The sequence below is a fragment of the Erythrolamprus reginae genome, chromosome 2 (genome assembly GCF_031021105.1).
Source record: "Erythrolamprus reginae isolate rEryReg1 chromosome 2, rEryReg1.hap1, whole genome shotgun sequence".
NCBI classification, from domain to species: domain Eukaryota; kingdom Metazoa; phylum Chordata; class Lepidosauria; order Squamata; family Dipsadidae; genus Erythrolamprus; species Erythrolamprus reginae.
Genome location: NC_091951.1, coordinates 216,877,860 through 216,899,321, shown reverse-complemented (window position 1 = coordinate 216,899,321; position 21,462 = coordinate 216,877,860). Strand labels below are relative to the sequence as shown.

General features: G+C 40.6%; 2 protein-coding genes across 11 annotated transcripts in view; one reads left to right on the top strand and one right to left on the bottom strand.

Moving 5' to 3' along the window:
* The window catches only part of M6PR (mannose-6-phosphate receptor, cation dependent), a 79,900-nt gene extending 75,607 nt beyond the window's left edge, over nucleotides 1–4,293 (bottom strand). Inside the window, exon 1 of one of the 4 annotated variants that reach the window (XM_070741827.1) lies at nucleotides 4,272–4,293. Coding sequence is in view for 2 of the 4 variants with exons in the window: in XM_070741823.1 (XP_070597924.1) it covers nucleotides 4,042–4,151 (110 nt within the window). In the remaining 2 variants the exon portion in view is untranslated. The other 3 variants (XM_070741825.1, XM_070741823.1, XM_070741824.1) reach the window with 3 other exon arrangements.
* The window catches only part of GABARAPL1 (GABA type A receptor associated protein like 1), a 304,763-nt gene continuing 287,420 nt past the window's right edge, over nucleotides 4,120–21,462 (top strand). For 2 of the 7 annotated variants that reach the window (XM_070741831.1, XM_070741828.1), the window contains exons 1-3: nucleotides 19,268–19,523; nucleotides 19,655–19,775; nucleotides 20,216–20,259. In XM_070741831.1, coding sequence (XP_070597932.1) covers nucleotides 19,719–19,775; nucleotides 20,216–20,259 — 101 coding nt within the window. In that variant the 5' untranslated portion in view covers nucleotides 19,268–19,523; nucleotides 19,655–19,718. The other 5 variants (XM_070741830.1, XM_070741829.1, XM_070741834.1 and 2 more) reach the window with 5 other exon arrangements.

Below are 21,462 nucleotides of genomic sequence, written 5' to 3'. Positions count from 1 at the left end.
TCAACAACCGTCCCCATAAAGGGAAGGTTGCAGACTGGGCAATAGTTGTTGAGAATGGCTGGGTCCAGGGAAGGCTTCTTGAGGAGGGGGCACACAAGTGCCTCCTTGTAGGGTTCCGGAAAGGACCCCCTCCCCAAAGAAGCATTGACAATCTCCTGGACCCAGCTCCGTGTCACCTCCCTGCTGGCCGAAACCAGCCAGGAGGGACATGGATCCAGCAAACAGGTGGTGGAACTCACAGCTCCAATGGCCTTGTCCACTTCATCAGGTGTCACCAGATCAAACTCTTCCCAGACAGGTGGACAAGTACAGGCCCCAATCACCTCAACTGATTCATTGTCAGTCAACTCTGTTTTCCAATTAAAGTTGAGGTCCACCCGGATCCAAGCAATTTTATCAGCGAAAAACGTGTTAAAATCCTCGGCACTACTCTGTAAAGGCTCCCCAACTCCCCCCTGGTTAAGAAGGGAGCGGGTCACCCTAAGCAGAGCGGGCGGGCGGGATTCCACTGATGCAATCAAGGCGCATCTTGCCGCCTTGAGCGCCACTTTGTAAGTCTTAATAAAAACTCTTACAAGGTATGTGAGTAACAAGCCCACCTGAACCCCTAAGTCCAACTTCACCAGGAGGGACTCACAACCTGCAATCTCTGGAGCAACAACTCTACGCAGGCAAAGGCTCTCCCTGGCTATAATAGCCACTCCTCCCCCCCTTCCCTGGGGTCGAGGCTGATGCCAAATCTGAAACCTGGCTGGGCAAATTTCAGAGGGAGGAACTCCTTCCTCCGGGCCCAGCCAGGTTTCAGTCACACATGCCAGGTCGGCCTCATCATCCAGGTTCAAATCCCGGATGAGGAGAGCTTTATTTACCACCAACTTGGCATTGAATAGCAGCAGCCTGAGCCCAGGGCCAGAATTACACGCGTCACCAGTGCCCTGGGTTGAGCTCACGGAGCCGGAACAAGGGATCGTTATTAAGCAGCGATCTCTCATTCCCATAAATCAAATAAGCAATTTATAATTCAATCAGAATAATAAAGAGAGGAAAGGGAGCAAAGAAGAAAAGAAAAAAAATGTCATCCAAAACTAATCATAATCATTATCAAATATCTCACCTATATTATATGCAATAATCAAAGCTATTTCCAATTTTTTCATTTATAAGCCATTAAATTTTCTCCTCTTATATACTTCTTCCATTTTACACTTTATATCACTTGCTTATATATTTGTATACATATATAAAGTATATGTATTTTCATTACTAAGCTCCCATGAAATTAAAATATTAAAGTCTTAATAAATTCCATTCATTAAATATACTCAATTCTTTTTGTAATTTATAACTTTGTAAGAACTTTGTAAGAATAGAGAACAGAGAAAAGAAAGTGCTAATATCTTTTAGTAACTTCTAACTATTCTTACTAGTATTTTAATTTTAATTTTCTTAAAAGCATCTAATCCTTAGAAGTATTTAATTTCAATTTCAATTTATATTATTCAATGCAATTTCAGTCAATGTAATTTCAGTCAGATCAATCAGTCCAATTAGATCAAATCAATTCAAATCAGTTTAATTCAGTTCAAATCATTTCGTCTTGAACGTTGATTTCATTTCATGCATTAGCAGATCAATTTTCTCAAGAATACTGTCTTTAAACCTGAACATATGTAATTTCAGTCAAATCAGTCCAATTAGATCAAATCGACTCAAAGCAAGAATACTGTCTTTAAACCAGAAGCAGACTGCTATATTTCCTCTGGCCACACGATGTCACTAGGTGATCAATTTTCCAGGTTTTCTCTCTAAATAACTCAGAATGACTCTTTGGCTGTTACTTCTGGTTGCTGTCACTTCCTGTTTTATTCTGCCGTTGTTCTTTGTTTATAGAAGCAAGGAAAGATAAGGATTCCACAACAAAAGTTAAAAATTCCAAATTCCAAAAGGCGAGTTTCAAAGAAAACCAATTAGGTAGTTGAAAATAATCCAAACGATGGGCAATTACACTACTTTCAGCTTTCGCTGAAATGCCACGTTGCACAATTAGCTGCCTTCTTCAATCTCAGGCCATTTTAACTTCATCCAGCAACCAAGCGAGAAACAAAGGTCTAAAATTTCATTCAGGCACTCTCCGCTTACTATCATAAACAGAAAATCTCTTGTTCCCATCTGCAAGTAAGTCCTTCAATTCTCTTTCCAGATGGAATCATTTGGCTATCCTCCCAATATTGCAAAGTCTCTGCAGCTGTGTCGGAACAGGCATAGCTGCCTGTCCGGCTTCAGCACAGCCGGTGCGAGACAAGCCAGGTCACCCAGCGGGGTATGCCGGCCCCAGCCAGGCCTCTGGCAGCATCCCATGCGTCACTCTCCCTGCAGGAGAGATCCAGTCTCGTCTAAAAGGACCAGAACCCCCTGGGATTGGGACTTGGGGACATTTCCCAGGAGAGAGGGAAATATTCCGGTGCTGCAGTTATGAGACCCCACCCCCCAATCCAATCACTAGATTGACCACGTGCATGAATCTGTATGAATGGCATGTTTGCGTGTTGTTGAGTTGTTATACTATGAGTTTTAATTAGGGTTTTAGTACTGAATGTTTTCTTTCTTGACTTCTTTTTATTGCTGTTGTAATTTTATATTGTTATAAGCCGCCCTGAGTCCTTCAGGATTGGGTGACATAGAAGTCAAATTAAATAAATAAATAAATAAATAAATAAATAAATAAGGCATGCATACATAGAATTAAATAGTACATTTTGGATGTTCAAAAATAGTAAATAAATAGGGAAATTGTATCTCTTTGAGGAGAGGCCAGGCACCCTAACCCTAATCCAAACCCTTGATGAGTAACCTCAAGTTGGCAACCTTTAAGCCATCCTGTCACATGATCATCAAGCCACTCCCATCTGGTCACATGGCTGACAAGCCACACCCACAGTGAGGTAGTAAAAAATTTTGCAACCCTTCATTGCCCGATATAAACATTACTGAGGTTTCTGCCTCCTCATAGAAGAATGTAGCAATATACCAGCTCTTTCCTCCTTGATCATAGGGCCATTGATTACAAGTTGATTAAGAGACTTGATTGTAAGCTGCCCTAAGTGCCATGGGATTGGGCGGCATATAAATCAGTCAATCAATCAAACAAACAAACTAATCAATCAATCGATATAGGGATACCCTCTAAACCAGACCTGGGCAAAATGTGGCCCAAGGGCCGGATGCTGCCCACCTGCTGTCTGTGACCGGCCCACGGAAGTTGGTCCAACTTTTCTAAATAAGAACCGGGTGTTCAAGATATAATATATAATTATATATATAATATAATATATAATTTTAATTTATAATTTAAATATTATTTATTTATTTATTAGATTTGTATGCCGCCTCTCTCCGGAGACTCAGTTCTACCCAATAATATGCAGTATTGGGTAGAACTGAATTAATTATATTAGTCCGGCCCTCTAAAACCATCCCAATTTCTCATGCGGCCCTATGGCAAAATTAATTGCCCACCCCTGCTCTAAACTAATAGCCAGACTAATTGATGGACTACCCAACTAATTAACTAGATTGTCTTATATACCGATGGCTTACAACGTAGGTTGGAATCTTCCATGGTACATGCAAATACCTGGCTAAATCCACCACCGGCTCGACAAGCAAACTTTAATTAACAGCCCAATGGTCAACTGCTTTAGAGAGCACATTGATTAGCTCTTTCGTGAAACCACGCCACTTTGTATGACTCATTTCAACGTGAAACCCATGACAGAAGTAACTGCGCAAGTTTCAGAGCTATCCTAAGCCGCAGAAAACAAGCGGCTCGTCCATTCTGCAAAGCAAAAACTCAAGCGGAGGAAGGAGTCCATCTGTAGCTATCTATTGCGTTACTACGACTCTCGTATAACGCCGATATCGCGTCCTTCTACTTCTTCTTCGGGTAATAGCCCCGATTCTTCTCAAGGAATCCTGTGACTTTTTGTACTGCAAAACTGCACTTCCACCCCACCCCCACCCCCACCCCCAGCCGTTTACTACCGGTACCTGGCGAAGAAATCGAAAAACAGCGAGGCGCAACCTACGCTCATTCTCTGAGGCGCTCTGAATACCGGAAGCAATGTTAACGGGGAGGGAGGAGTAACCATCATCCCTGCGAGAGGATTGGCTCTCACCAACAATTTTCTCTAATCAGACAAAATATACTCCCGGATGGTCCGCCTAACGAGTCTTTCTCGCCCAATAAAAAGTGAAGATGACCCTCTCTGTACCGTGTGGAAGGTGCTCTGCCTTCAGTCACTTGATAGCGCTGTGCACTAATGAAAGAGAGGTAAAAGAATCTACGTCATTTTCCATCACGGGACTCTCACGTGCCTCTTTTTTTCTTTACAGTCGTTTGCCAGGGGCGGGATCCAGGAGGAAGGATTTCGTCTGGCACTGGGATTTTTGAAACGCCTGTTGTCTTAAGATTCCTTTTTGCTCTGACCACGAAGTGAATGGCCGTGAGAAACTGACCCTGGGGGAAGAGTGGGCGGATAATTTCTCCAGTGAGCAACTTCTCTTTTGTTGATGTAGAGCCGTCGTCTTTAGAAACATTTTCCCTACGGCCATAAAGTTAAGTATCAACTCGGCGGGGGTTTTGGTTAGAACAAAGATTTTCAAACTGGGCAACTTAAAAAAAAAATTTAATTGATTTTTATTATAATAATAATAATAAAACAAATACACACAACACAAAAACAGTGCACTGTGATATGTGTTCCCGTCACCCAACGTTTATTTTATTTATTTATTTACAAAATATAGAGTGATCCAATTTATTCTTTATAACTCGGTCTCAAATTCTACTAACCATAAAACCTAGCCCTATCCCATCTTCAGTTTTTTCACTTTACAGTGATACCTCATCTTACAAACTTAATTGGTTCCAGGACGAGGTTCTTAAGTTGAAAAGTTTGTAAGATGAAACAATGTTTCCCATAGGAATCAATGGAAAAGCGATTAATGCGTGCAAGCCCAAAATTCACCCCTTTTGCCAGCCAAAGCGCCTGTTTTTGCACTGCTGGGATTCCCCTGTGGCTCCCCTCCATGGAAAACCCCACTTCCCGATTTCTGTGTTTTTGCGATGCTGCAGGGGAATCCCAGCATCGCAAAAATGAGCGCTTCGCTGGCAATGGAAGTCCAGAGGTGGGGTTTCCCAGCGAAGGGAGCATCAGTGAAATCGCAGCATCGCAAAAACACCGAAGTCCTCGAAACCCCACCCCTGGACCTCTGTGTTTTTGCGATGCTGCGATTTCACTGAGGCTCCCCTCGCAGGGAAACCCCCCTCCAAACTTCCATTGCCAGCGAAGTGCCCGTTTAAACGGGTGCCTTGCTGGCAACGGAAGTTCGGAGGTGGGGCATCCCAGCGGCGGTGGTGGGTTTGTAAGGTGAAAATAGGTTGTAAGAAGAGGCAAAAAAATCTTAAATCTGGGTTTGTATCTCGAAAAGTTTGTATGATGAGGCGTTTGTAAGATGAGGTATCACTGTATTTTCACTGACCGTATTCATTTTAATATCCATAATTTCTAATTGAATGTGTTCCACCATCTGGTATCAATTACGTATTGTCGATTTGGTTGCATCCTTCCAACCTAAAACTATTACTGCATGGGCACTATCTATAGCTGCTTTCTTAATTTCTCTGAAATCACCCATATCCCTCCTCATTACTAATACTGCCATCTCCTTTGTAATCACCCATTTTATATTTAACATCCTATTAATCTCATCTTGCACCTCTTTCTAAAATTTCTGCACTACCAAGCACTCCCAAAACATATGCATGGACTCCCTTCTCTCCTGACATCCCCACCAACAGGCTGCCTTAACATTCTGAAAAATATGTCCAAGTTGTGCAGGTGCATGATACCACTTATGTAATATTTTCCTTCTCATTTCTCCAACCCTTGTATTCTTGATTTTCCTTATATTCTCCACTATATTCTCTTGTACATCTATCTAAAATTCATTTTGCTACCATATGGTTAATCCTTGCTTTACACACCCATCTGCCTGCATTCAAATTTGGCAATTTTAAGACTTGTGAATTTCAACTCCAGAATTCTCCAGCCATTGATGTCTACCGAGATTCTCAGTTGTCCCAGTCATAGTTGTCCCAAGGGTGGGTTTTTTCCCCAAGAGGCAACTGAACTTCTGGTTTTTCTTTGAAGATGTTTCACTTCTCATCCAAGAAGCTTCTTCAGCTTTGACAAAGTGGTGGGGGTTGGAAGAATGTATACTCCTTAAAGACAGCTGGTCTATTAGCATTCTTTTAGTGAGTCATTAAGGTCACCTGGAGGTTCAGCTTTGTCATCAGGCTGAATCACTTGGATTGGTGCAAATGGGTGTGGAGCCTTCTTGGAACTGTTGATAAGACTGTGTAATAGATTGAAGATAGATGATATTGAATATCTCTCCCTCAATTGAGAGAGGTATTGTGACCCATCCTCCTCCTGCAGAACTAGAAAAGGATCCTGAGGACTGAGAGGTGCTGGTGGTGTGGTACGAGCGGCCCATGTTCCTGCATCCAAGACTGAGAGCAAAGAGGCTGAAGATCAACCAAAGATACTTCACCAGAAGAGCCCTTCACTCCTCCACTCGAAATAGAATACCCTATGAGACTAGACTTTCAATCCTGGGCCTAGAAAGTTTAGAACTAAGACACCTTAAACAAGATCTAAGTATTGCCCACAAGATCATATGCTGCAACGTCCTGCCTGTCGGCAACTACTTCAGCTTCAACCGCCACAACACAAGAGCACACAACAGATTTAAACTTAATATTAACCGCTCCAAGCTTGACTGTAAAAAATATGACTTCAGTAACCGAGTTGTCAAAGCGTGGAACTCATTACTGGACTCCATAGTGTCATCCCCAAACCCCCAACACTTTACCCTTAGATTATCTACGGTTGACCTATCCAGATTCCTAAGAGGTCAGTAAGGGGCGAGTACAAGTGCACTAGAGTGCCTTCCATCCCCTGTCCTATTGCTCTCCTATATCTCCTATACCTTTCTTCTATTCCTATATCTCTTCTTCTATTCTTTCATTGATATGTTCTATTCCTATATCTTCTTTTCTATTATTTCTTAGATATATTTTACTATGAGTATCTCCTCTATAACCTTCATCATGCATTTTACTATGTGTATATTGATATATACCCACTAAATCCCTCATTGTGTATTGGACAAAATAAATAAATAAAAAATAAATAAATAAATAAATAACCAGGGCCTTCTGCACCTCCTGAAGTGCACATAAGTGACTCAGGAGAAGAGGAGGAGCATCCTCTTGATGCTAGGATTCACAGGGCTTGTAAGGGGCAAGAGTGGCTACTCAAGAGGAGGCCTTGTGAGTAGAGTTGCAGGCTAATTGGCCACGCCCTTAGACTATTTAAGGCTCAGCCATAGCACGCTTTGGTGCAGAGGACAACCCCATTCTGATCCAGAATCTTTTTGCAGCACTTCGTGTTTTCAGCTTGTGATTTTCAACCAACATTCCTGAATGCTAATTACCCTCCGGGCTTTCTTCAACTACAGTAAGTCTTTGAGAAAGATATCTGCTAAACTCAATTAGATACTGTTGTTTTCCTAGTGCTTGGACTCTGGCCTGTTGTTAAGACATTCATTAACAGCTCACCGAAAGACTTATTAGGATTTCCTGAACTTTGATAGACTTAAAATTGCTAAGAAAATATTATTAGTAAAACATTTAGTGTTTCAATCCATTGTGCTTGCATCTTACTTGGTGGACTTGGGACAGAACAAGAGGGCTTGTTAGATCTGCCTCTGTTCAAATGTCAATAAAGAACCTACGGACTCCAATGAATTAGAAAAGAGGTACTTTTACTGACTTGAAAATGATAGTAGGGAAAGAAAAGCAAGGTCTGAGCCAAAAGGCGCAGAAGTTACATATTGAAAGTTTCCCCAAATCCCTTCCCCCCAGGGACCCAGGCTGAATGTCCAATCCCCAACCCACATAGTGTCATGTGAGGCACGTCTTCAGGTATTTTCAACCATCTGGAGATTCAGGCCAGTTGGCCTTGACCAGATTTAACAATTCCATTCAGCACTGCAGTAACTTGTGAGAGCAAACCTCCCTTTTTATTCACATAAGCCGTCTTCATATCAGCTCACTGCCTCAACCCCAATGTGATGCTCCTCCTCCCCATTACTCTGGCAGCCTATAGCAAGCAAGCATGCAAAGGGAAAACCCATGCTGGAGATCCGGCTGACATTAGACCCTCCATCAGTAGAGGCATTAGCCCTCTGCAGAAAACATAAGATAAAATTGATAAGCTATAATATAAGGGAGTAAAATAACATCTAGGATTGTGAGGGTATTTAGTGTGAAACATTTGTAGGAGTTGTAGGGATCCAGACATTCCAAGCATTCACCCATTCAGACTCTGAGGGAGGGAAATGTTTCCAGGTAAGCAAATATTGTACCTTCCCCCTGTACTTCCTGGAATACAGAATCTCTTTGGCCTTGAAGTGTTCACCTTCAATGAAGAGGGGAATTGGAAGGGCAGATTGGCCTGGTCAAACAAGAGATACATGTGCAGGTTTCAACAATCTAACATGAAACACAGGGTGGATCTGTCAAAGGATTTTGGCTAGCTCTAATTGTACTGTGACTGGATTTACAATCCTAACAATAGGGAATGGGCCCACATACTAGGATCCCAGTTTCTTGGACTTCTGGGTGGTGTGTAAGTATTTTGTAGATAGGAAAACCCTGTCCATTTCTTGGACCCCTTTTGGTATAGCTCTTTTCTTGTCAGCCTGTCTTTTATGGGCTTGATGTGGCCGAGTGACAGGCCAAGTACATTGAAGCTGTTCAGTCCATTCCACTAAGGAAGGGATCTGGGGTTTCCTCTGGGACAATTCTGGAATGGGTACAAAATCCTGATCAAAAGCAACTTTAAACAGAGTGAAGCTGGTGCTACTGTGGCTTGAGTTATTGCAAGCAACCTCTGCAAAAGGCAGAAAGTCAGCCCAGTTGTCCTGCTAGTAGTTCACATAGCACAGTGATAGCAAATCTTTTTGGCGCCGAGTTCCCAAACTCGAGCACATGCACATGCCGAAGCCCTGGAAATTCAAAGACCATGCATGCATGCACTCACATGAGTGGGACAAGAACCAGTCATCACTTTTCAGTACAGTGGTACCTCGAGATACGAGTTTAATTCGTTCCGGACCTGTGCTCTTAAGTCGAGCAGCTCTTATCTCGAACGACTTTTCCCCATAGGAATTAATGTAAATAATTTTAATTGGTTCCAGCCCTCAAAAAAATCACAAAGTTAGTTTAAATTATGCAAAAATACATGTTTTTAATGAAGAAATGTACATGTACATATAAATGAATAATGAAGTTTCTTTCACTTAACTTGTAAACTTTCTTAAACTTTTAAATTTACATATGTACACAGTAGCCTAATCATCTGTTTTTGCCTTTTTGGCTGCACTTTCACTTGGAGCAGCTCTTTTTGTAAAAAATGTGTCCAATGACATCTGCTTTTGCCTGCTTTTCAAAATGTTGCGAAAGTGAGTCAATGAGGTGTCATTGAAAAGTGCTGCTGAACGACTCGTGGCTACTTTCTCTGGGTGATTTTTTTCCACAAAACTGACAACGTTCTCCCATTGCGCTAGCATCGCTTTTATCTCACTGGTAGGAATGGCTTTCTGTGGTTCCTGTACCTCTTCCTCACTGCTGCTCATCTCTTGGGTCATCTCCATCTGTTGCATCTCATGGAGCGCCTTCAGGTCCTCTGTAGAGAGCGGTTCTTCATGCTCTTCGACAAGCTCATTGATGTCACCCTCGTCTACCTCCAGACCCATACACTTACCGAGTGACACAATCTCCTCCAATGGGGTGTCAGTCTCGGTGATGTCCTCGGTCTCACCCTCGGGCTCAGCAGAGTCCCTTGGTGCAACAGCAGCAGGCCACAACTTCTTCCACGCCGAGTTCAAGTTTCGCCTTGACACTTCTTGCCAGGCAAGGTCAATGATGTTAAGGCAAGAAACGATGTTAAAATGATCCTTCCAAAACTCAGTGTCAAGTTGGTGTTCTCTGTTACATCGAAACATCGGCGGAACAGATGCTTCGTGTACAGCTTCTTGAAGTTAGCTATGACCTGCTGATCCATTGGTTGCAGGATTGAAGTCATGTTGGGTGGGAGAAAGACAACCTTCACAAATTGAAATTCTTCAAGGATGTCGTCTTGAAGAGCAGGTGGGTGGCCTGGAGCATTGTCGAGCAGCAGTAAGGCTTGTAGGGGGAGTTCATTAGCCAAAAGATATTCCTTCACCGTAGGACCAAAAGCAAGATTTACCCAGTCCACAAAGAACTGCCTCGTTACCCATGCCCTTGCATTGGAGCGCCACAGGACATGGAGTCTTTCCTTTAAGATTTTGTGCATCTTGAACGCGCGAGGATTCTCCGAATGGTACACGAGAAGTGGCTTCACTTTACAGTCACCCGACGCGTTTGCACACAATGCAAGGGTTAGACGTTCTTTCATGGGCTTATGTCCTGGCAGGCTCTTTTCCTCGGCAGTAATGAAAGTCCTACGGGGCATTTTCTTCCAAAACAGCCCAGTCTCATCACAGTTAAAGATCTGTTGAGAGACATAGCCTTCTTGTTCAACCAAGCTAGCAAAATGCACAACAAACTCCTCCGCTGCCTTGATGTCTGCACTCGCTGCCTCCCCATGCCGAACCACTGAGTGAATGCCACTTCTTTTTCTGAACCTGTCAAACCACCCATGGCTTGCCTTGAACTCATCTGGATCTCCCGACGAGGATGGTTTATTGCTCTTCAGATCGGCGAATATCGCACGAGCCTTCTCGCTGATGACCGCCTCTGTTATTGTATCTCCGGCCAGCTCCTTTTCTTTTATCCAAATTAACAATAACCTCTCCATCTCTTCATGAACAGACGTCCTGAGTTGGGAAATTATTGTCGCACCTTTTGCTGGTTTAACACCTTTAAGGATGTCCTTCTGCTTCAGGATTGTACAGATGGTGGATGTGCTGCGTTGGAACTTCCTCGCAAGGTCAACAACACGAGTCCCTTTTTCGTGCAAATTGATTATCTCCTGCTTCGCTTCTATGGATATCATCACCTTCTTCTTCTTCTCAGCGGCCTTTTTTGGAGCCATGCTCGCTCTAAACACCGACACCACCGAGACCTCTTTTTTCCCACCGAGAAAACCGGAAGCCAACTTGCCTGCAAGCAGAAAAATTAAAATCAGCCAAGTAAGAAAGTTTAGAGGAAGGGAAGGTAAAGAGAGAAAGAAAAAGAGCAAGAAAGAAAGCAAGAAAGAGAAAGAAAGAAAGAAAGAAAGAAAGAAAGGCTCACTGAACATCTCTCACTCTCTCTCTCTCTTTCTTTCTTTCTTTCTTTCTTTCTCTTCCTTTAAAGAAAGCAAGAAAGAGAAAGAAAGAAAAAGAAAGAAAGGCTCACTGAACATCTCTCTCTCTCTCTCTTTCTTTCTCTTCCTTTAAAGAAAGCTAGAAAGAGAAAGAAAGAAAGAGAAAGAAAGAAAGAAAGAAAGGCTCACTGAACATCTCTCTCTCTCTCTCTCTCTCTCTTTCTTTCTCTTCCTTTAAAGAAAGCAAGAAAGAGAAAGAAAGAAATAGAAAGAAAGAAAGGCTCACTGAACATCTCTCACTCTCTCTCTCTTTCTTTCTTTCTTTCTCTTCCTTTAAAGAAAGCAAGAAAGAGAAAGAAAGAAAGAGAAAGAAAGAAAGAAAGAAAGGCAACTTCAAAGAAAGGCTCACTGAGCATCTCTCACTCTCTCTCTCTTTCTATCCCTCTCCCCCTCTTTCTATCTCTTCTCACTTTCTCTCTCTTGCTATTTCTTTCTCTCTCCCCCTTTCTCTCACTCTGTTGCTATCTCTCCCCCCTCTCCCTCTCTCTTTCTCCCTCTCCCTCTCTCTCTCCCCCCTCTCTCTTTCTCTCGGTTAATGCAAAGAGCTCCGAAGCCTGCCCACGTGGCGAAGGGGCTCGGCTGGAGGGCGCGGAAGAGCAGCAGCCGTGGGAGAGAAGGGAGAGAAGCTGGCAGAAGCGCCTTGAAGGCATCCAGCGTAACACTTTCTCTCTCTCTCCCCCCTCTCTCTCGGTTAATGTAAAGAAAAATCAAAATAATTAACCCCTTTCACAATCTGGTATAGGAAGTCAACACACACAGGCATTTACACATCAGCATACTCACACATTTACCCTCCATTCAAACTGCTTGCATAAAAAAAATCCATATATAAATATTTCCTTTCCTACTTTCTCAAGGCAAACCAATCATCATTATCATTATTTTAGGGAGCTTTTCACAAGCCAATGGGTTCCATTTTTCCAAATCCTTTTTATGAATAATGGTTTTTTGTTTATTGTTGTTAGAGGGTATTGCTCCTCTCCCATGTCTTGGAAATGATGTAATACACACACACACACACACTACCTCCACCCTCCTCTAACAGAAATGGACTATTAATAAGTTTTGCAAATAAATCCAAATATTGTATCTCTGTCTAGTTTTGCCAAAATTGAATTTAATTTTAATCCCTCTCACAGTTACTACTGTTGAGCAATGTACTGCATATACTGTAGCTATACATTTTGTTTTTCATGCCTAAATGTAGAACCTTACTTTTTTCACCATTGAATTTTATTTTGTTACATAGCGTCCAGTGTTCAGGTTTGTCAAAATCCTTCTGTATTTTGCACCTATCTTCTGGACTCTGGAGTGTTAGCTATTCCTGCCAGTTTGGTGTCCAAGTCATTGATGAAGATGTTGAAGAGCACTTGGCCTAAAACAGAGCTTTGGGGTACTCCACTGCATACATCCCTCCATGTAAATGTAGTTCCATTGGGCACTACATGTGTGGTTAGTTAGCTAATTTTGAATCCATCTGGAGGTGTTGCTGTCCATCCCACATTTCTCTAGTTTAGTGGTAGGTTATGGTCTACTTTGTCAAAAGCCTTACTGAAGTACAAGTAAACCACATCAACATCATTCCCCTAGTCCACTAATTTTGTCACTTTGTCAAAGAATGCTATAAGATTAGTCTGGCATGATCTGTTTTTGACAAACCCATGTTGGCTTTTGGTTACTACTTTATTGGCTTCTAGGTGTTCAATGATTTGTTGCTTGATTATCTTTTCCAAAATCTTCCCTGGTATTGAAGTCAGGCTGATAGGTCTGTAGTTCCTGGATCTGGTTTTTTTTTTCCCTTTCTTGAAGATGGGGACTACATCAGCTCTTTTCCAGTCCTCTGGTAATTCCCTGGTGCTCCAGGATCTTTGAAAGATAAAGTTCAGTGGTTCGGAGATCTTGTCTGCCAGTTCCTTCAGACCCTTTGGGTATAATCAATTTGGTCTTGGTTATTTGAATTTGCATAGGGTAGACAGGTGTTCCCTTACCATTTTCTCCCCTATTTTAACTTATGTTCCTAATATGTTTTTTTGTGATGTTGTTTTTGATAGGTTGGGCTGTTTTATCCTTTTGTGTAAAGACAGATGCAAAAAATGTGTTGAGTAGCTCTGCTTTCCCCCTGCTGCTTGTCACCCTTTTATCATTTTCTCCCTGCAATGGATGGATTTTTTTCCTTGACTTTTTTCTTGTTTTTAATATGTTGGAAGAAGCTTTTTTGTTACTTTTTACTCTTGTTGCAAGCCTTTGTTCATTGTGAGCTTTAGCTTTCCTCACTTCATCTTTACAGGCTCAGGCTATTTGCTGGTATTCTGCCTTAGTTATTTCCCCTTCTTTCCACATTTTATACATGCCCTTTTTGTCTTTCAAATTGCTTTTAAATAATTGTATTAGATTAAAATTCTTAAGTAAAAACTTATTCATTAGCGGTATCAATATTAATTGTCATCATAAACTATATTTTCAAATAGATATTCATTCAGAATCCCAAAGTTCCAAAAATTCATTATACAGTACAGTCATACCTCGTCTTACAAACCTAATTGGTTCCAGGGGGAGGTTCGTAAGACGAAAGGTTCGTAGGAAACAATGTAAAGTCAATTAATCCGTGCAACCAAAAAACCCCCCCGCAAAAAAAACCGCTGCCGCCCGGCTGTCACCTTTTAAAACAGCCTGGGGGCTTCCCAGCACCCCCCCCAACCACGAACCCGGAAGTTTGGCAAAAGTTCGGGGTTCGGGGAGGTGCTGGGAAGCCCCCCAGCCCGGCTGTGACCTTTTAAAACAGCCGCGCGGCTTCCCAGCTGTCTCCCGAAGCTGAACGCCAAACCTGAACTTCCGCGTTCGGTGTTCGGAGACAGCTGGGAAGCCGCGCGGCTGTTTTAAAAGGTCACCGCCGGGCTGGGGGGCTTCCCAGCAACCTCCCGAACCGAACCCGGGATTCAGAAAAATTTTGCCTCTTCTTACGAACTTTTTTCGAGTTACGAACCGGCGTTCGGGAGGCTGCTGGGAAGCCCCGCCGCCCAGCTGTCACCTTTTAAAACAGCCGCGCGGCTTCCCAGCTGTCTCCCGAATGCCGGTTCGTAACTCGAAAAAAGTTCGTAAGAAGAGGCAAAATTTTTCTGAACCCCGGGTTCGTATCACGAGTTATTCGTAAGATGAAGGGTTCGTATCTTGAGGTACCACTGTATCTATAAAATAAATCATTATAAGATAATCAAATAATAATCAAATAATCAAATAAATACCATAGTCAAGTATATTCATAAGTGTGCTAAATTATATGTCATCCATTTTCTTTATGCTTCCATTCCAATTTTCTAAGTTTCTCTTTTTTCTTTTCCCCCCTTCTTCTAAAGTTGTAACTTAAAATAAAACTATTAATTAATAAGATAATATATTCATAAATATATTCCGTTAGATATAAAGAAACGAAAAAGAAACAAACCATTATATAGTAATCAGACAATGATTAAATAGTCAGATAACAATCAACCATTTTCTTGGAATTTCCATCTTTTTAATCTCAACTTCCTCTTTTTCTTTCTTGTCACAGTGCACTCCCATCTTCTTCCCCTTTCCTTTTTTTCTATAAAATAATTGCCTAAATATCCCTTCAAATTTTCTTAATTCCTTCCTCCTGCTAACATGCCTAGCCAAATACATGTATCCTTGTCTTATTCTTTTTCCCCACTGTAAATCCCAGTGTAATAATCATAAAATTCAGTATAATCATAAAGCTCAAAGTAATCATTAGTCTGTTCGTCTTCAAAGTCCTCTATCCTTTTCCAACTCTCCTCTACCTGCTCCTCTTCTTGTTTTAAGTCCTCTTTATTTTCTTGTTTTTTATTCCTTGCAATCATATTTTCAAGATTCTTGCTGCACTCAAGAGCTTTCTCCACATTTTTGTCAATTTTTTCTTCATATTCCAAAAGTGATCTATGTATAAATCTGCAAAATAATCCTTAAAGAATGCTGAAGGACCCTAATCTTCTAATGCCATATTGCCAAAGCCACCATTCACCAGTTTATAGTCTTTCAACTTTTTTCCTTTCACTTTTCAAGTATATAGAAGTTTATTTCAAGTTCACAGCCTGAACAGATAAGATGTCATTTTTTTTTATTTTTTCAAAGTCCAAGGCCAGCAGCTGTGTAAGCATCCACAAAGTTATTTCACTGTAGTAATTCCTTCAACCAGCAGGTGGCACTCCTCACTAGTTCCACAATTCTATTTTTTCTTTTTTTCTTTTTAAAAATATTTTTATGAAATATATATGTTAAAAATGAAATAAAGATAAATATAATACATGACATATCAATCATATATATTGGCTGTAGCTAGAGGGACCTTTGCACAGGTTTGCCTAGTGCACCAATTGTAACCCTATTTGGATCAGGAGTTTCTACTCACAGTCATAGTTCCCTCTAAGCTGAGCAGTGAGCAATCGCTCACTTAAAAATAATCATCAACTCAGAGTTTTCCAAACCTGCCCAGAAGCCGAGAGGGAAAGAGTGAGAGGGAAGGAGAGAGAGAGGAAGAGAGGAAGAGAGAGAAACAGATAGAAAAAAGAGAGGAAGGAAAAGAGAAAGAAAAAGAATGGGAGTAAGGAAGAGAGAAAGAAAATCAAAATCTAGTTTGAAACTAGCTCAACTATTTAAGTGGCATTTTGATATTGATAGAGTTGCCCTATTATGAGCTCACTGTTATAGACACACAGTACAGTATTTTATTTTGAAATTCTCTGAGGCAAAACAGGGTGGGTTTTTGTTTGTTTGTTTGTTTATTCACTCACTCACTCACTCACTTATTTATTTATTTATTTAATATTTCTGTGCCGCCCAGTCCCGAAGGGACTGCCGCTCAGACACTATACTTTTCCGCCCACCCCCCAAAAAAATTAGAGGGAACACTGCTCACAGTCACTCATGCCCTTATCACCTTGCAACTCAATTACTGTAATGCGCTCTATATGGGGCCACCCTTGAAAAGCATTTGCAGACTACAATTGGTCCAAAATGCAGCCATGCGAGCCATTGTGGGTGCACCCAGGTACACCCACATTACACCAATACTCCGTGAGTTGCTCTGGCTCTCAATTGGTCTCTGGTCGCAATTTAAGGTATCGGTTATTACCTATAAAGCCCTACATGGCTTAGGGCCAGAATATTTAAGAGACCACCTTCTGCCACATAGCTCCCAGCAACAGATAAGGGCTCCCAGTGTTGGCCTTCTCAGGTCCCATCAGCTAGACAATGTCAGTTGACGCAGCCACCTGGGAGGGCCTTCTCTGTGGTGGCTTTGGCTCTCTGGAACTAGCTGCTACTGGAGGCCCGTACTGCCCCACCCTACTGGTCTTCCGCAAAACTGTTAAAGCCTGTCTCTGCTCACAGTCTGTGTATGATACCATCTAGATCTGGCCAAATGTATGAATGATTTTTATTTTTTCTATGAAGTTTTTAAACTGTTTTTTATACTTTTATATATTGTATGTCCAGAAGGAGTTGGGTGGCCTATGAATTAAATAGGATAGATAGATAGATGGATGGATGGATAGATGGATGGATGGATGGATAGATAGATAGATGATAGATAGATAGATAGATAGATAGATAGATAGATAGATAGATAGATAGATAGATAATAAGATGTGCACTGCTGCCAGTCGAGTACCCTACGTTAGTTCCCTGTGATGTTTGCCGACCCCAAACAGATTGCTGATAATATCTCTCTTCTTTACCACCCGCCCCCCAGGGCACTTCCAATCTGGCTCCAACTGAACCAGTCCCCAGATTACAGGGATTTAGGGTTCCCCAGTGGAGTGCAGTGTCACTACTGTGCTTGGCCAAGCGCCTCTGCCCAGTGGTTTAGATTCCTCAAGGTGAGATACATGCTCTATTATAATTTTTTTGTTTATTTTAACTTTTATTTCTAGTTGTCTTTACTCTAATTTTTATATGATTGACTATAATTTATTTTGGCATGAAGACTGATGCAAAGAATGAGTTAAGCAGTTCTGCTTTCTCCCTACTGCCTGTTACTTCATTGCTATCTTCTCTCTTTAGTGAACCTACTGTTCCCTTTTTTCGTGATATTAATATATTGAAAGTAACTTTTTTATTATCTTTGAGTTTTGTTCATTCTTAGCCTTTGCTTTCCTGACTTCACCTTTGCATGTTCTGGCTATCTGCTGATAATCAGCCTTAATTAAGTGACCCTCTTTCCATTTTTTGTACTTGTCCTTTTTGTTTTTCAGTCTGTCAGAGAGAGATCTTTGTGCAGCCTTGCTGTTTTTTTCTTGGATTTCTTGTTTTTCTTTTCAGTGGTATTGTGCTGAACTGGACTTTTATGGTTGCATTTTCAAAACTCTCAATTGTAAATGTGATTGCAAAATTACTACTGATGAAAAGTATGGTCTTGTTCCAAACCAGGAGAAAGGCGTTAGAAATAAAATAGAGGCTGATTGGAAAGAAGGACTGTTTATCAATGAGCAGAACCAACAACAGCATGTAATTCTGGAACAATTGACAAATTAATTTGATGAGTGCAAGGATTTTTATACTATTTACAGTATTTTGTAATTTTGAGGACTTACCAGTGTCACTTGCTGGGTTGACAATTTGTTTCGCGTTTCCTGCACTCTTCTTCCTGGGTCGCCCACCCCCCCACCTTAGGTTGGGTAGCTAGGTGAACGGGTGCTGCCTGAGGCATAAATGCTGCCAGTGTCGCTTCCACCCATGCCTTCTGCTTGCACCTCAGGCGGGAGGTGGCTGTGTGAGGCTAGAGGGGAGCCAGGCAGGAGCCAGGGAAGCTCATCCAAGGCCAGGAAGGAGGAATGAGGGAAAAAGCAAGGAGCACAGATGCAGCAGCAGTGAAAAAAAGGAGAGCCGAGCTAACACCAGTAATCCAGGAAGTGACAGCCACCGATCAGCTGGAGCTGCACAGGAATCTTCATTTCCACTGGAGGAACTGCATTCCACACTGTCCTGCCTGCTGCCCACCCTGGTTACCACTGTATATCAAAACCTAACAAAGAAGTCTTTTGAGGAAGATTTAAGTCTGAGAGTTCTAATTTGCTTGGGCTTCTTAATCAGAACTTTGACAACATCTTCAAGAAAAAAACAAGCTCAGAGATCTCCAAGAATCCAATAATTACCTGTTTGTGAACATGATAGTGAAGATTCAGTGACCTCTTTTCAAAGCTGCTAAATTATAGCCATTTTCTGGATTAGTGAAATGGCCAACATGTTAGTCTGCTTGGTGTATGATGTATGGTGTATGGTTTGTAAATGCCTATTAAAATAAAATGTAAAAAATCCAACAACCTCTAATTGAGAATGGTTGCCAAGCTCCAGAATCCATTGGTTCTGCTTGCTGCCTTTGAAAACTATGTCAGAGTAATGATTCACCAGCTTAATTGCTGATGCATCATAGTTGTAATTAAGCATAAGCAAATTTTCTGATTCAGCACTGACTTGCCTTTCACGGAACAGGTATTACATGCCCCAAAGGAAATTGTTAACTTGATTAAAATGTGAATGATTATTGAGAAATATTTGAATTTCTTCAATAATGGGAAATAGTATACATATTTCCAGCTCAATGCATGCACAGGAGAAACAGCAATCATGGTGGTTATATGCATGGAAAACATCAGGTTATTACAAGATTCTGATTAAACAGCTTGAGGGAGTATAATTACTTTGAAAAAGAAAAAAACCTACATTAATTATGTGAGGCCAATCACTGAAATGGTAGCAATTTATTGCAGATTAACATTTTAGTACTTCATTGGAAATTGGCAACATGGGTGACTAAATAGATCTCATGAGAGTAGTTTCTGAGTTATTTTGCAAATATAAAGGAGCATTGAAAGAGCATTTCTCTGGTAAAAAGGATACGGAAGAATAAAGAAGCACCACTCTACAACCAGGCAGGGGCAGGGGCAGGGGCAGGAAAGAAAACTGCCAGAAATAAGCAAGAACACTTTGCACTGAAGGACAATGTGATTTGGCTCCCTCTTCAACTGGGTTTTCCATTCAGGTTCTGAGGTAAATATAGATACTGAGAAAGCATGTACATTTTATGAATGTCTATAAATAAAAAATACTGTACTTTTCAGAAATATACAATCTGAAAAAGCAAAGTTGTGTCTTAAGCCTGTTTCATTGTTGATTTGCAGACTGCGCATAATGAAGTTAAATAGGCAATACCACTTTTGGTAAGGAAAAGAACAATCACATTGTATGATGGGCAAGTGTACCCAAGTGGTAACCATCTCTATTTTGGCATGTCTGGCTCAGGTAAGCTGCGTTATATCACAAAGTGACAAGATGGAAAAAAGATGGAAATTCAAAAGGAAATGAATTCTGATTTAGGATGTAGATTTGTAGTATAAAATGTAGAAAACCTATCTTGCTCATGCTGAACAGCAAGAAAAAAAGGAGACTCAAATATCTGATTATATGAAAATAGGAAAACTATGAGGACTAGTTTAAGAAAACAGTAGCTTTAACATTGTGAGGATTAAAAAAAGAACAGCTTGCCTCCCAAGGTTGTGGATGCTGCAGTTCTTCAGGAAAAAAATGGATAACTATTTATTCAGGATGATAAAAAATCTTCTGCCATTGACAGGGGCATGGATTAAAAGATATCCAAGGTCCCTTCCAGCCCTATGATTCTATGATTTCTATGAAAGAAAGCAGAATATTCTGCCATTGCCTTGATTCTTTTCTCTTTTAAGATTCCACAAGTGAAACTGCAAGAGAATTGTACAAACAATGATCTGTGAGTATATGCAGAGCACTATCGATTTCTTATAACTTCAATAAGCTATCTAAAATATATGGATAGAAATTGCTTCAATTTTTGTATGGAACAAATTTTTGGGAAAAGACTATAATTTTAGGAATGGGCTGCACTTTAGAACTTAAATAATGTATATTTTGACAATACATTGAAAGTAAGAAAATAGAATTATGTTCCTACTTTACCTCCACCAAGTTTACCTACTTTACCTCCACCAAGTAACATATTAGGTATAGAGAAATGATTATTATAATTTTATAATATAAATCTGTAAGGTTGCTAAACTTTTTTCTATTGAAAAAGCCCTACATAATTGTACATCAAGCAATACCAAGCTTAAAATTGTTCGCTGTCTGCAGTTCCTGGATAGACTTGAACCAGATGTCATAATGCAGATGTCATAATGTATGACTTTCCAAGCAGTAGAAAAAAGTGTCTATGGATTACAAAAAAAATTAAAGAATGGAAAAAATTAGACAACTGTTCATCACTTTGTGAAGTTGCATTAGACTGGTGCATTTTAGTGCAATTTCCTCCTCACTCTGAGAAATCAGTGGAAAACTTTTTCCTATTGTTAAGGAGGAACATGTTTCTGACAAAATTAGGAAGAAATTATTGTGGTTCAACCTTAGCTAGAAAACTGTTTTCACAGAGAAGATAGCTAAAGTAGACATCTGTGCAAAATGCTCATACACACACACACACACAAGCATTCAAACATATCAAAATATTAATTCTAAGTATGAAACTGTAGGATCCTTACATTCTTCACAAGAAGATTTGATGTATATTTTAAACCTGGTTGAAAATACTAAAAGATGCTAACTTTAGTCACCAACATTAATAACTTAGAATATTCAGAATAGCACAGGTATCCAAACCCAAACTCTTTGAAAATGTCCATTCATTTTTTTATGTTAATAATGATTCATAAAATTGTCAAATTAACTACTTTTATATTTTTCTATAGTCCTATATACTGTATAACTCCACCTCTCTTGAAACCAGCTAATTGTCCAATATATTCTGGAAACAGAACTTTTAAGCAGGATTTCTTCATAGCACATCTCCACCACACTCACACACTTTCTTATTGATGTTACTGGTTATCAGATTATATCTGGAAATGAAAAGATATACCGGTATCTAGCAGTGGGGATAAAATTTTAAAATCAAGTTAGA